This window comes from Protopterus annectens, chromosome 2.part1, assembly GCF_019279795.1.
Source record: "Protopterus annectens isolate FY-2018-M chromosome 2.part1, PAN1.0, whole genome shotgun sequence".
NCBI lineage: Eukaryota > Metazoa > Chordata > Ceratodontiformes > Protopteridae > Protopterus > Protopterus annectens.
In genome coordinates, this window is record NC_056729.1 from 519,933,268 (window position 1) to 519,947,641 (window position 14,374).

At 40.6% G+C, this 14,374-nt stretch overlaps 1 protein-coding gene across 1 annotated transcript in view; it reads left to right on the top strand.

Moving 5' to 3' along the window:
- Nucleotides 1–14,374, top strand: part of CCDC142 (coiled-coil domain containing 142) — a 918,569-nt gene that overhangs the window by 560,811 nt on the left and 343,384 nt on the right. The window contains exon 6 of the mRNA XM_044063462.1: nucleotides 1,577–1,691. Coding sequence (XP_043919397.1) covers nucleotides 1,577–1,691 — 115 coding nt within the window. The remainder of the gene's footprint in view (nucleotides 1–1,576; nucleotides 1,692–14,374) is intronic.

Genomic DNA, 14,374 nt, shown 5'->3' on the forward strand with positions numbered 1-14,374 from the left:
CAAAGGTTATGATTGGGTCTCACCAGTCATAACCTATTATTATGTGTTCTCAACATGGATGCCAAGATTTACCTCTCGAGCTTTGGTCTTGAGATGAATTTCTCAGCATCCATGTCTCAAACACATAATAATGTAGTTACGATCAAGAGATCTGATGATAACCTTCTGTATTAAGTACAATCATTATAACTGAGTGCTTTTGACAAGTGTACAGTACCCAGTACAGTAGCAGTCTGTGGTATGTAAGTAGTCAGTGCTTATAGCAGCAGAATTGGATGGCAGAAGTTCCATGACTACATTACCTGTAGAACTCATGACAGTTTCTGATGTCAGTTCTGAAGTCTTTTCAGTTTTCTGACCAGAGTACTTTGATAAGAATCTCGGGTATTGGACATTTTGGCACATATATGTAATCTGATGATCTCTGCAAATCCCTGAAAGTTGTTGTGTCCAAGTACATGTCCTGTTCATGCAGATGTATGATCTGTGTTTTTTTGATGCAGAAACATTACTTGAAGGGTAAATGGGTGTACTTTTCATTTCAAGTTCTGTTTAAAAGTGTGTTGAACTCTTTCTTTTGCACTTACTCCCCAGAAGTCTGCTAACACACTGTGGCCTCACACCTAGCATACTTAACTCACTTTTCTCCCACTCCAGTCTTCCATGCTGCTCCATGCCCACTTTCACCTGAAATTATCCTGCTCCATGCCAGAGCTTCAGCCTTTCTGTGTCTTCAACCTGTTCCAAACTTATTGAATATTTTCCTCTTGGAGACTGCCAGTTAAAATTCCCCGCTAAAAGCAAATCTTAGCTCACAGAAGACTAGTCCTTATCTTACACTGTTAACTTATTTGCATGACCTGTAATTATGAGAATGCATATCCCCCATGCAAAAATATGCTTTCTTCAGCCCACAAATGCATGTATATACCTTTGAGTATCAGATTAGCAGAGACAAAGTGTCAGTTTGATACAGTGCTAGTTTTTGTCAGAACACCTAACTCCTCAATATCCGCAAATCACAGTGAAGGTGTGATTTATCAAATAACTTTTATACGTCCAGCACAACAGACACCAGCTCATTACTCACTGACTGTTTTTAAGTTAACCCTACCTTCTGTTTAAATTTACACTAATTCTCCTTTCACACACACTGACACTTGTGTACATATACTGCCCCTGTATTATTTCTATACTTAAATGCAAAACTTCTCTGTCTTTGCATGTATAGCAACTACCCCTGATTGCATGAACCTCATTTACCTCTTGTTGCAGGGCTAGCAGTTGTCATTGTCAAATGTGCAGATTCCTGTTTTATTAAGGTCACACAGGAAGTAAAACAAAAACACCAGTTTTTCTTTTATTAAATTCACAGAAGCAGCAATGCACTACACAAACAGCAGTTCAGTATAAAATTATTTTATTTTATTTGAAGTCAGAGAACCACAAACACTTAACTTAAGTATAAATCACAGTGCATCAGGTGCTCTGATGCACTAGATTGCTAATGTCTTTTTATTACAACTCACAGAAGAGTAGTACACCATTTCTGTCATTCATTTTTGTTTTTATTCAGTTGTTTTCAGAGAGGGTGCTGAAGATGTTTTCTGCTGACTGCAGAAAGTTGGCTTCTGAGATATTTGAACAGACAATGCCGTTGGGAAAGCACTGGAGAATAAATTGCAAAACAGGTACATCTGTTAATTTTGTTACGTAAAGTAATTCTTTTGTGTAAGATATGTATATGGTTGGTGTAATTAAATGAGGAACTGCTAAGTCATTTTGTCAAGTATGTGTAATGTCAACTACAGTGAACCCTATTTGACATTATTACAGAAGGATTATGCTTTAATTCAGTATTATGCAGAGAGAGAGAGACACACACACACACACACACACATTTTAATACCACTGTCTAATTTTTGTTTACTGCATATAATGCAACACTTGGAAAAAGTATTGATACATAAAATGTTGCTAGCATAATACTGTGATATCATACAGTGCTGCTGTTGTGATGTAGTAATATTAGATGCTACAGTATATCCTCATGTAAGTTTGTACATCTCATTCTCAAACAAAACATTTTCCATCTGCCAGGATTCATTCATTTCATCTAAAACATATTTTGATTGTAGAGGTTAGAAAAATGTCAGCTCTGTGTTGAGTCCACGGATCTAGGAGTATAGATAAGGTACCATAACCACAACGGAAGAAATAAACAAGGACTATATAATGAAAATACCATTTGTTAGTAGAGGATGGAGGTAATAAAATAATTTTGTTAGTTTTCAATAACTGCTTCTCTTTTGTTTTACAGCAAGAATAAATATGGAAATACCATAAGAAAAGGCAGGGTGGGGAGTACTGGTACATCTAATGGTATGTGCACCTGGACCAGATAGAAATACCCCTTAGACTAAAAAGAGCGTAAACACATACGTGTGTATGAATATATGTGGGTTTCGCAAATTTGGATGAAGGCTGATTTGTGTGACTGTGTGTGTGTGTGTGTGTGTGTGTGTGTGTGTGTGTGTGTGTGTGTGTGTGTGTGTGTGTGTAAATGAATGACTTCACAGCGCTGAGAAGGTATGAATGTGCAATTGTCAGTGATGCAGAAAGTAACCTGGAGGTGCTGAGCTGAATATAGTGTGTGGTTGCTTTCATTTGTGTTATTGTTTGGGTAGCAGAGAGTAGCTGACAATTGTCAATTTGATTTTATTGTACTTTGTTGATTATTCATTGTGGGAAGTCACTGCTGGTGCAGTTCTTACAGTCACCTACAGTGGTTCATATCTTCAGGGAAGATTTTTCTTTTGGTTAGTGTGACTGTGGAGTTGGTATACTCAAGTCTAGAGAGTGCGGGGGTTTCCTTCCCACATGGGGACATGGGTGGATGGCCCACACTGCAAAAATTCCATTCCCTGTTCTGTGGTTCAGGATTTTGTGCATTCAGTGTATGCTGATTTTGGACGATTTTTTCCCACCCATTTGATGTTTACTTTGAGTAGTTTGACTGTAGCTGATATCCTCATATGTGTGTAAATATCAATCCCCTTCTAAACCTCGAAAGCTCATATAATTGAGCTTCATTTTCACTAGATGAAAAATCGCGAAAGCTTAAATACCAGAACGGCAAATTTTTCCCAGGGCAAGTAAGCACTTCCCCAACATAGGTAGGTACTAGGCTATCGGCCCAGGGGCCTATACAAGCCCAGCCAAAAAGGTACCCTGGCTTTTGCCACCCAAGAAAATTATTTTCCTGTGCCACTGTCGAGCAGAGGTGATGCCTGGGGTGAATTTCCTATTTCCCATCCAATCATCAAGATTTTTCTTGAAGAGTGCTAATGAGAAGCTTTGTTTGATATTGATAGGTAGTTTATTCCAGAGTATGGGAAGTCTCTGGGACAGGAATCTATCCCTCCGGCATGTTCTGTTTATTGTGGTGACAAGGTTTAGGTCCCTAGAGCGTGTAGCTCGGAGGGATTGGGATTTCTTTAAGTGGAGCATGTCCAACAGCTCTGGGTTTGATATAGCTTTGTGTGTTAGGCAGAGATCACCTGTAAGTAGGCGATATGCGATGGAGTAAAGCTGGAGTTTTTTGAGATGGTCTGCGTAGGGCATCTGCATCTGTTTGAGGCCAGTAATCCTCTTGATGAGGTATTTATGCGGCCTTTCCAGTTGTTGTAGATGTATTGTAAGGTACATACCAAAAGGGGCGTTGTACTGTATAATGGGTCTAATGAGTGATGAGTAGAGGGGAACAATGACCTCTTTTTTTCTGCATGAGAAACCTTTTGTGATGAGGTGTGCCACGTAGAAGGATTTCCTGACTACTGTGGCGATGTGATTATCAAAGGAGAGGCTGCTATCCACCTGTGTCCCAAGGTCTCTTATCACACTTTCGGTGTTAAGTATACTACTGCCTATGTTGTAGTTCATGGGTACAGAGTTTTTACCAAAGGGGATGACAGTGCACTTTTTGGCATTGAGCTTGAGGCCATGGCTTTGACACCAGGCATCTGTCTCAGTGAGGCCCTTTTGTAGGATGTCCACATTGTTAGGAGTTTCAGTTATGGCTCCTAGTTTGCAGTCATCTGCGAACTTCATTAGCCAAAGAACTTCTGTGTTAGCCTGTACTTCAGAGAAGTAGATATCAAACAGGAGAGGACCCAGGACTAAACCCTGTGGTACTCCACTTGTTACTGGTCTGAAGTCGGATTTGGAGTCTGCTACTTTCACAGCGTGGGTTCTGTCAGTCAGCCAGTTGGCAACCCATCTTGTGACTTAGGGATTTATACCTAGTTTAGTGAGTTTATCTATAATTCCAGAGTGGGAGAAGGTGTCAAAAGCCTTGGCAAGATCTTGATAGGCTGTGTGAGCCACCTTACCCTTGACAACGGCTTTGGTGACTGCTTCAAAGAAGTCTATCAGGTTTAGGAGACATGATCTGCCTTTTACAAACCGGAACTGGGTGGGGTCCAGAGTGTTGAGATTACCAATGTCTTTGTTTATAAGTTCCATGGCCTTGCAGACCAGGCTCGTCAGGCTAATGGGGCGGTAGTTCCCGGGATCCATGGTGGCTCCCCCCTTGTGGAGTGGGATAACCATCGCTGTGTGCCATTCAGCAGGCACAAAGCCTGAGGTGAGGCTATGATTGAACATGGTTCTTAGGTAGGGTGCCAGTTCGTTCTGTAGTTGGTATAGAACGCAGCTTGGGATGTTGTCTGGTCCCATGGATGCTGTGTTCTTGGCTTTGGAGAGTGTGGTTTTTACCTGTGCAGCCGTGATTACGGGAACTTTGCATTCTTCCGGTATAGAGATGGGCTCTTTAGGGGGTGAGGGGGGTAAAGTTAACACTGAACCTATCTGCCAGGATGTTGGCAATATCAGTTGGGTCTGTATATTTAGTGCCATTGTGCTGTAACTCAGAGCAGATCTGAGTGTTGCCATTGAGATTCTTGACATAGCTATAGAATGCTTTGTGGTTGTCTTTAGAATCAGTGGCGTTTTTGTTTTCATAGCTAGCTTTGGAGGATTTTATCAGGGATCACAGCTTCTTACTGAGGCTGACCAGGGAGCTCCTCCACTCATGGGAATTTACTCTCTTTTGCAGCAGTTTCTTCCTTCTGTTGTACAGTTTGTTTATGGCAGGGGACCACCAGATTGGCTTCCTTTTTTTGGAGGATAGCATCTTGGTTCTGTTTGGGATAGCACAATCCATGCACTCATGTAAGTGCTTATAAAGTGCAATTGTGTAGGATTCAGTAGTCGTAACTGTATTGTCCATCTGCATGGGTGTCATGAAGTTCACCACTTCTGTCTTAAGAAGAATGAAGTTGGCTTTGGAGGAATTTTTTACCATGGTTTCCTTAATGGGGGGTGGGGGCAGGATGTGGATATCTAGGGTAATTAGCTTATGGTTGGATCGGACCAATGAGGCGGTGACTTCAGGTGTGGAACACCAATCACTCATGTTGGTAATGACTAGATCTAGGATATTGTTGCCCCTGGTGGGGGTGTGGATAAGTTGATCCAGGGCATTGGAGTTTATGAATTCCAGAAAGCATTGAGCGAAGGAGTTGGTACTTGAGTAGTTTTCCCAGTTAATGGTGGGGTAGTTGAAATCGCCCATTATTAGGGTGTTTGGTTGAACCCCTAATATTTTCCAGTACATCAAGAAAAGAGGAGTGAGAATCCTGGGGCATGGTGGGTGATCTGTAGCAAGCTACAATTTGGATTGCAGTTTTGCCCAGAGTTAGTTGCACTTGGATAACCTCATTTGCATTATGCTGACAGGAGAGAACACTGGGAGCTGACCCTTGGACATGCCTGAATAAAAAACTGTTTTCCTCTAGATAAGTGAGGAAAGTGAATACAAGAGCTGTTTTTCTCTAAGCAAGTGAGGAAAGTAAGTACCAAAACTGTTTTCCTCTAGGTAATGAGGAAGGTTGACTGCTGTAGTAATTAGTAGCTTATTTAGTGCTTACAATAAGTTCTGAACAAGTGCTGATCACGAATAAGCAAATTCAAGTGCTAAAACTAAGAATCTGTATCTGGACTAAACTAGTTACAGGAAAGGGGGGAAACAAGTGCAAATGCGGACTTTTAAATCAGAAAGTTGAGAGAGATGGAAAAACTGCCCAAACGGCCAATAACTACAATTTCTGGGCCAGAACCACTCCTTACGTGGTAGGTTACGTAGTGCTTACCACTCCCACTGATAAGCTAGAAGGCTTCCCTCCAACACAGAAAGCTTGGGCGGGCTCAGAAGCTTACATACAGTCCTGGATACAGCAAATCTGAATCTGGACTATACTAGTTACAGGAAAGGTATTTATTTATTTATTTTTTAATATACAGACAAGTAGCTAAAACAGCAGTAAAACATGCCCTTTTCTCCACTGTAGTATGATCCCGAAGTTGGTATATATAGTTAAGAGTGGTGTGAGGGGCATAGTCCCCCACCTAGGTGGGTTTTATTTACTATGGTGTGCGTTTCATTGAATTTTGAGCAAGTGTTTACTTGCTGTGGGAAAAATTCACCGTTTGGGTATTTAAATTTTCACAGTTTTTGTCTCTTGAAAATGAAGTTTGATTATATGAGCTTTCGAGGTTTAGAAGTAGATCCATATATAGCCATGAAAACTGCAGCTTTCCAAAGTAGTATATTAATAATGGGTATGTTGACCAAAAAAAAAAAAAAAAAGCTGGTTTTACTGTTACACCCAGAAATAAACTCAGAATCTTCCAAAGTCTACACTGGCACTACACCAAATACATATTCCTGTACTAATATCTGTTTGTAATACCCACCTATTTGTACTGTAGATTTCTGTATAACCATTTTAATGTTCTGTCCTCAATTTTTATGCATGTTGTTTTTAATTATATTTCATTATTTCAGTTAAGATAGTAATGTAATGTATTGTACTGTTTATAAGGCTGCTGTTTTGGAGCTTTGCTCCCCGGGCCTCCGCTGAAAATGGGCTTCTTGCCCAGTCGAACTCTCCCAGTAAACAAATGTAAAATAAAGTAAATAAATAAATACTGTTGACCCACAGCTTCCTTGCTGCTTAAACAAATGAATTGTTGTAAATGGCAACCATCAACATATCTGTTACAAGTCATTATCAGCTTTTCACCAGTGTAAACGCTAGCATGTAATGCATCAAATCAAAAGTTCCACTGAGATATTACAAATGTGCAATTTAATGCAGGAATAAATAATGCAACAGTTTTAACTGTACACAATGTTTCTTTGTCTGTTAGATTTTGTCTATGTTTTACTCTTTGTAGAATTATAAATCACTCTGTACCCAAGAATGTTAAGGCAAATGCGCAAGTGACATAGTTCGGAGAATGCACTGTAGGTTTTTTATATTAAATGTCATTCAGATGCACACTTTTCTGTAAAGGTGCACGTAATCTGTCATATGCAATAAGCATCGTAGACACACACTGCTAAATAAATCATATACCTAGTATTTTATATGATCAGTGATGAAATGTTATAAAAAGTACATACATTCATAGTGGTAAAAGATTTGGTTACCAGCACCAAGTAACAATCTTTACATCCACCACAACTTTTGCTGCCCTCTATTTTACTCATGTGAAATATGGATGTTCTTGGGTTACTTTCTGTTTTATTATAAGTGAGACACTGGGCATGTGTTTTTTTGTTTCTAATTAAACAAACATATTCCATATCAACAACTGTATTAAATATTGTATTGTCAAGTAACATAGTCCAATATTTCCGAATTGTTTTTGATATGGAAAACTTTGGAACTATCATCTATCCCTCCTACAAGTCACAGCCAATTCCTAGAGTGACCCCACAGACAAGCACCATGATCTGTGGAATTTGCAAGGCAAGTGGGGAAATGAAATTAGATTGCCAGGTCTCTCTTCCATATGACACATGCATGCACTCACACCAATGGACAATTTAGAAACCCTGATCTACCTGCTACATGTCTTGAGGATGTGAGAGGAAATGGTATCAGTCAGATAAGCCTCACATGAACACAGGGAGCACATCTGATAATCATTAGTCTAAAAATCCTTTAAAACCATGTTTTCAAATTGCCTGACCACAGGATGGTATTGGGGGGGGGGGGGACTTTAAGTTCAGCTTACTACAAAAAAATCTTAATATCCTCTACCACCATATTTTCGCTTAACAATGATTGACTAAATTAATTATAATTAAACCTTTGTTTAACACTGCGGTCACATTATTATTTAATTGCCTGTGTGAAACATTAATAACTAAATCATTGACATCATAATATATGTTCACATTTTCAGTAATATCTGATTCTGAAATGGAGATTCTGTCATTTGTTTTCTACTTAACCATTTCCTATAGTCACTAAACAGCATCCAGCTGGTAAAATATAGACACTGGTATTGGTATGCTTACAGGCCTGTACAATTTCATACACACATGGACAGGACTCTCATTCTTTGTCAGTAATTGAAATCTTCACCTCAGTAGTGATGTTATCTGTGGTAGATGGTTCACTACCTTCAAGTATAGATTTCTGTGTCCTTACATTCCTTTTATGTTTAAAATGCCCAGGGATGGAAACACTGGTCAAGTTAGAGTACATTCCATTTCTTTTCCAGTTTTATTCATTTCCCTAGCTGTAGCATAATCATTAGAATCCCTTTGGTGTTTATTGCACTTTCTCTGTTTAATTTAATTGTTACATTTATTAATAAATGTTCTATACTAGTTAAATAATTCAGTAAATTGTCTATCATTCAAAAAATGCTGCACAGAGTTATAAATTATAATTTATTAGTTATTATAACTTATAAAACCACTCACTCCCTAAGAAACCCAATCCCTCCAATTCATCAGACATTTGGCCCATTTCTCTTCTTCATACCTTAGGAAAGATTCTGAAAAAAAAAACTTTATTTGCAACTCACTCAATACATCAACCAATACCATCTTCTCTCTCAAAAGCAGCATGTTTTCTGGTCTGGTCACTACATCTACAGCTATCTGGACACTCAGCAACGTCATTCTTCTTGGACTGAACGAAAGCATAATTACTGGAGCAATTTTTATTGACCTCACCACGGCCTTTGATTTTATTGATACTCAGTTTTCCTAGACCATCTCACTGAAATAGGCATTACTGATGACATGCTGCCCTGGTTCAAAAAGTACACTTCTCAGGTAAATTTGAATTCATCAGCCTCTACATCAGTCTCTCAGCTGAAAGGTGTCCATCAAAGATCTGTTCTGGCACTTGTCCTATTTTCTATCTACATTAGCAAACTTTCTGTTGACTTGCCCCATCTTCCACTTCTGCTTTAAACTGATGATGTGTGTGGTCCTTTTCTACTCTAGCCATTCTGTCTGTTCTCTTGAACTGAAATTTCAGGATGATTTTCATGTCTTTATTCAATAGGTCAGTGATAAACAGTTACTACTAAACTCGTCTAAAACAAAAACATTGTTTTTTGGCACCATCTCCATACCTCTAAAATCTTTGATCAGCTTAGTAACACTATTGAAAATGTAACTTCATTCAAATACTTAGGGGTTTGACTTGACCCCTTACTGAATTTTAGACTCCACCTACACTGCACACACACACACACACACACACACACACACACACACACACACACACATACACACACATAAAATCAGCTCTCTCTCTCTTCTATTCTGGGCTAATAGGATCTCCCTTTTTCTGTCTAGACCCTGTAGAAATGCCATATGTGCAGACATCTTGGTAATCTAACTGAGCCAGTGTTTCCCACTAATTGCTGCAGCTTTTAAAAGAACTGTATCTACAGTTCAGTCCATTTCAAGTGCCATTTGCAGATTCATCACTCTCTTCCCCAAGAAATGAACACCACTGCGAAACCACTGAAGAAGTTACTGGCTACTTGTAAAAGAACATGCTGAATTTCTACTTGCCTGTCAGCTATTTAAACTTATCAAGAACGATACCTTCCCATCACTAGCTTCCAAATTAGTCAGAGATCACCAACATATAACCTTAGACATCTTAAATACTCATGTCCTGTCTTCCAAACTGGACTTCCCTGCACAGATCATGCTTTCTCAGTCATCAGTCTCAAACTGTTGGAATCTCTCCTCTTTCTTGCCCATTTTCCATTCAAAAATAAAAACACATTTTAAGGCTCAAGGAAAATGCAACTGCTATCACTCTGGTCATATAATTTCACCTCTTCATTTTCTTCTTCATCTGTATACCTTGCTCTGATTTTATTTTTGATTGTTACTGTTTCAGTATGACAGCTGATTTCCACTCTGTATGTAATTTTGACGTCCCCTCCTTTCAGCCAGTAATCAAGTATCCTGAATCCTCACCATTGAAACCGATGAGGGACGTTCACTTAGAACAAAAATAGATACACATAGTATTTCCAGATGCAGCTTTCTGCATCAAACACAATATCCCTTAAGAGTGCTCAGGGGAACGCATTCAGTCCGGGGGCTGGGTTTCCCTCTGTCTCTCCCCAGGCCCCCAGTAAGACTCCTTACTGGCACAGCTGTAAACTTGAGTCTTCAGCCGAGTCCTGGACCACTCTCTCTGTGAAACCAGTGCTCTGTGTCCCTGCTCCAAGTAGCTGATATACACACTCTTGGAGATTTGATTTACACACACACACCTGGGAAAGGCTGGCACAGATTTACTAGCTATGTTCCTCTGCCCAGACTATAAGGTAGTTAGTCCCACCAGACACTCCAAAGCCAGCTACTCTAAGGCTCTTACAAGGGTACACACTTAAATGTAGTGAAACTAATACAAATTGTAGTGTTTGGCCAGTGCAGTAAGGCTTTCAGAAGCGGCCACAGTGTCACCAAATAAATATAAGTACTTTCAAAGATTAAAATACTCTCTAAAGGACAAGCCACAATGAAAAGTTTAAATACATTTATTAATAAATAATAATAAAAAATGAAAATACTAAATATCTGTTTACAAAAAACACCAGAGTTTCAATCACAGGAAATATTAAAATAACACAGATTCAGAAAAGCAGTACTTAACTATTCTCTCTATATTTTCTGACTGATCTATAGAACTACTATTCCTTATTTACTTACTAAAGCAAGGTAGGATGATGTGGATGATAGATCCTTCTTTGTCAGGTTACAAAAACAGACTGCTCATGTTTGTGCTGGATTACAAAATGACATCATGTACATCAGGTCATCTGACATCTGGTTACCATACTGCCCCCTTTTACTAGAAACTGAACCAGAGTCTGTCACATGTGTTACCATGCACACAGATACAGCTCTTCTAAGATGTGTTGCAGCCTCTGGAAGTCATAACACAATTTCAAACTTCCAGGCCTTCCAGAGTAGCAAATAGTTCACCCCCAAAGACAATACAGAAGGCATCCTAGTATAGAATTTTTGTCTCTGGCTGCATTGAGACCTGTGCAATGCAATATTTTATGGCCAAAATTAAGTAATATAATTTTAGGATATTTTTCTAAAAGTTAGCTGGGGCGGAGCTTAACTTCTTCTCTTCCAGTACTCTACGTTACAGTATTAATTTCAACACTTATAATACAGCCTGTCACACAGGTGTATTTCTTTTTTTCTGTCCAGCAGGACCCACTGTTGGTACATGTTTTAACACAAGCAGACTTACAAATACATTTTCAATACAAGCACCTGTACAAATCCGTTTGCTATACAAATGATATATAATTTTGTACAGTACTGCAGCTAGCTATGTTGACATGCTACACATCCACTGCCCTACTTCTTCTGGCATACCTCACATCATCACATCTCTTTCCCCTTTGAAGACTCAGGCTAGTTTTTCAAGTGACCCTTGAGAAACGTTGCTTGAGAAAAATGGGCCTGTCTGGGAATACATTAACCCCTGCCCTGTCTTGAGAACCCATTTGCATTGGCATTGCTGACCCCATTACAGTGCTATACTGTCATGCCACATGTGTGCAACCCTAGACTCCAGCTTAGTAACTTGGCATTTTGCTCGCTGGCTTGATGTAGCCATAGATCCCCCTCATACTCCTCCTGCCATCCACTACAAATACTCAGCACTAGGGCCTCCCTATCATGTTAAGGCTTCATCATGTTAACATGGTACAGTTTGTGCCCCTGCCTCCTGTTAGCAGTTCTGCCACGTAAGTAACATCACTGACCTTCCTTACCACTTGGAAGGGTCAATCCGAAGCTGCTTGCAGCTTATTGTGTCTGACAGGAATGTGAACCATAACCTGCTGTCCCACACCATACTGTTGGGCTCGAGCATTCCTGTCATAACAGACCTTTTCATGCTGTTGGGCCCCTGCCAGGTTCTCCTCGGCCAAACTCATGAGCTCCCTAAGCCTTGTCCTGAGGGTTAGGACATATGCCACAATAGACTCCTTGTGGGATCCGCATTCATCCTCCCACTCATCATGAATCAAATCTAAAGACCCCCTAACCCTTTGTCCATACAGCAACTCAAAGGGTGAAAAACCTGTGGATTTCTGGCGTACTTCTCTATTTGCAAATAGCAGATGGGATAACATTTGTCCCACCATCTCTTAAACTTGTCTGCAAATTCCTATACCATGGTCTTTAGTGTAGAGTTTAACCTCTCCACAAAATTGTTAGTCTGGGGGTGGTAGGGGGTGGTCTTTAGGTGTTTCACCCCACAGTGATCCCACAGACAAGCCAGCAAGTCAGACATGAAATTGGCACCTCTGATAGTATTTCTGTTGGGAAACGTACCCTGCTGAAAATCTCTAACAAAGTATTTGACACCTTCTCTGCCTCAGTAAAGGACAGAGCCACCACCTCAGGGTATCTAGTAGTATAATCGTACTACCATCAGGATATACTTCTTCCCTGTGGAACATGGAGTACTCAGAGGCCCCACAGTATCCATAGCTACCATCTGAAATGGCTCCTCACTCACTGGCAAAGGCATCAAAGAAGCCTTTACTTTGTCATCTGCCTTGCCTACTTTTTGGCACTACTCACAGGTCTTGCAGTACTTTGTTACATTCCTTGCAATCCCAGGCCAATAAAGGTTATGCATACTATATCTCTTGGTATGCTTAATACCCATGTCATGGGCTATGACTAGAAGTGCCAGATGGTAGGCTTTAGGCACTACCAACTGCTGTATTAACTCACCCTCTAGCCCTCCTTCAGGGGTCCACTCTCTGTACAGTAATCCTTTGTTCCAGTACACAGACTCTCCTTTTCCTTGAGGATCAGGTGCCTCCCTAGGTACCTCTCTCAAGTCTGTTAGTATATGGTCTGAGAGCCGAGCCTGTCTCACCTCTGTCTTTGTGACCCTTCCCAGCTCCCTTTCCAAAGGAAACCTGGTGTCCTCTGACAGTGGTGCCTCACTGTCAGCCTGGGTACTACCACTTATCTCTGCCCTTGCAGTCACTCTGTTCAAGGGAACATCAGTACCTACCAGCAGCTGTGGCTTACCTTCAGGCTGACTGCTACATGGTAACTCCCTCCCTGAAATAGTCTCCTCACCAGCCATGGCTTCAGGTGTGGGGACTGTCTGGGTCTCCACAAGGCTACCAGACCCACATGCTTGTCTCTAAGCCTGACTGCTTGTAACTGCATGCACACAATGTACTGCATTATCAAAAATCATTCCCTGTCAAGACTTCTGCAGGGATATCCTCAAACACACCTTGATTGCTTCCTTTTCCACCCTCCCAGTCAAGGCGAACATTGGCCAAAGGCATTTGGAATGGGGTCCCTCCTAAAGCTCTGACTGGAGTGGACTGCCCATCTTTAACAACTGCAGGCTTCACAATGGTTATGTCAGAGGCAGTGCCTCTCATAGCAGTGGCCTTTTTTTTTCCATCCACCAAGATCAAATATAAACTCTGGTGATAGTCTGGCACCCCTTTTATCTCCAGACAACTTACCACTAGCATACTGTTATTCCCACTTGCTGGCTCCCCCACTTTTTGTTCCCTGCCTTGCTTCCATGAACATCTATATGATATATGGCACCATTAATTTCATTTAAAACATCTAACTCTTGATCCTGGCTGTGTACCTGAATTAGTGGCTTCCCCTGTTACTGGTGGTATCTATATGATACATGGCACCACTAATTTCATTTAAAACATCTAACTCTTGATCCTGGCTGTGTACCTGATTAGTGGCTTCCCCTGTTACGGGTGGACTCTGTTTAGGCTGCCCACCATGGGTTCCCTTATATCCATGGGCAGCACTGCGTATCCCCTTCTTGTGCGGTAAAGCCCTGCTTGCTAAATAGAGATCCCCTTTTTCTCCAGCTCATCTGCAGAGTTACATGCCCGGCCAGCTCTTCAGAAGTGGTGACCTGACACCCACTCACCCACCTAT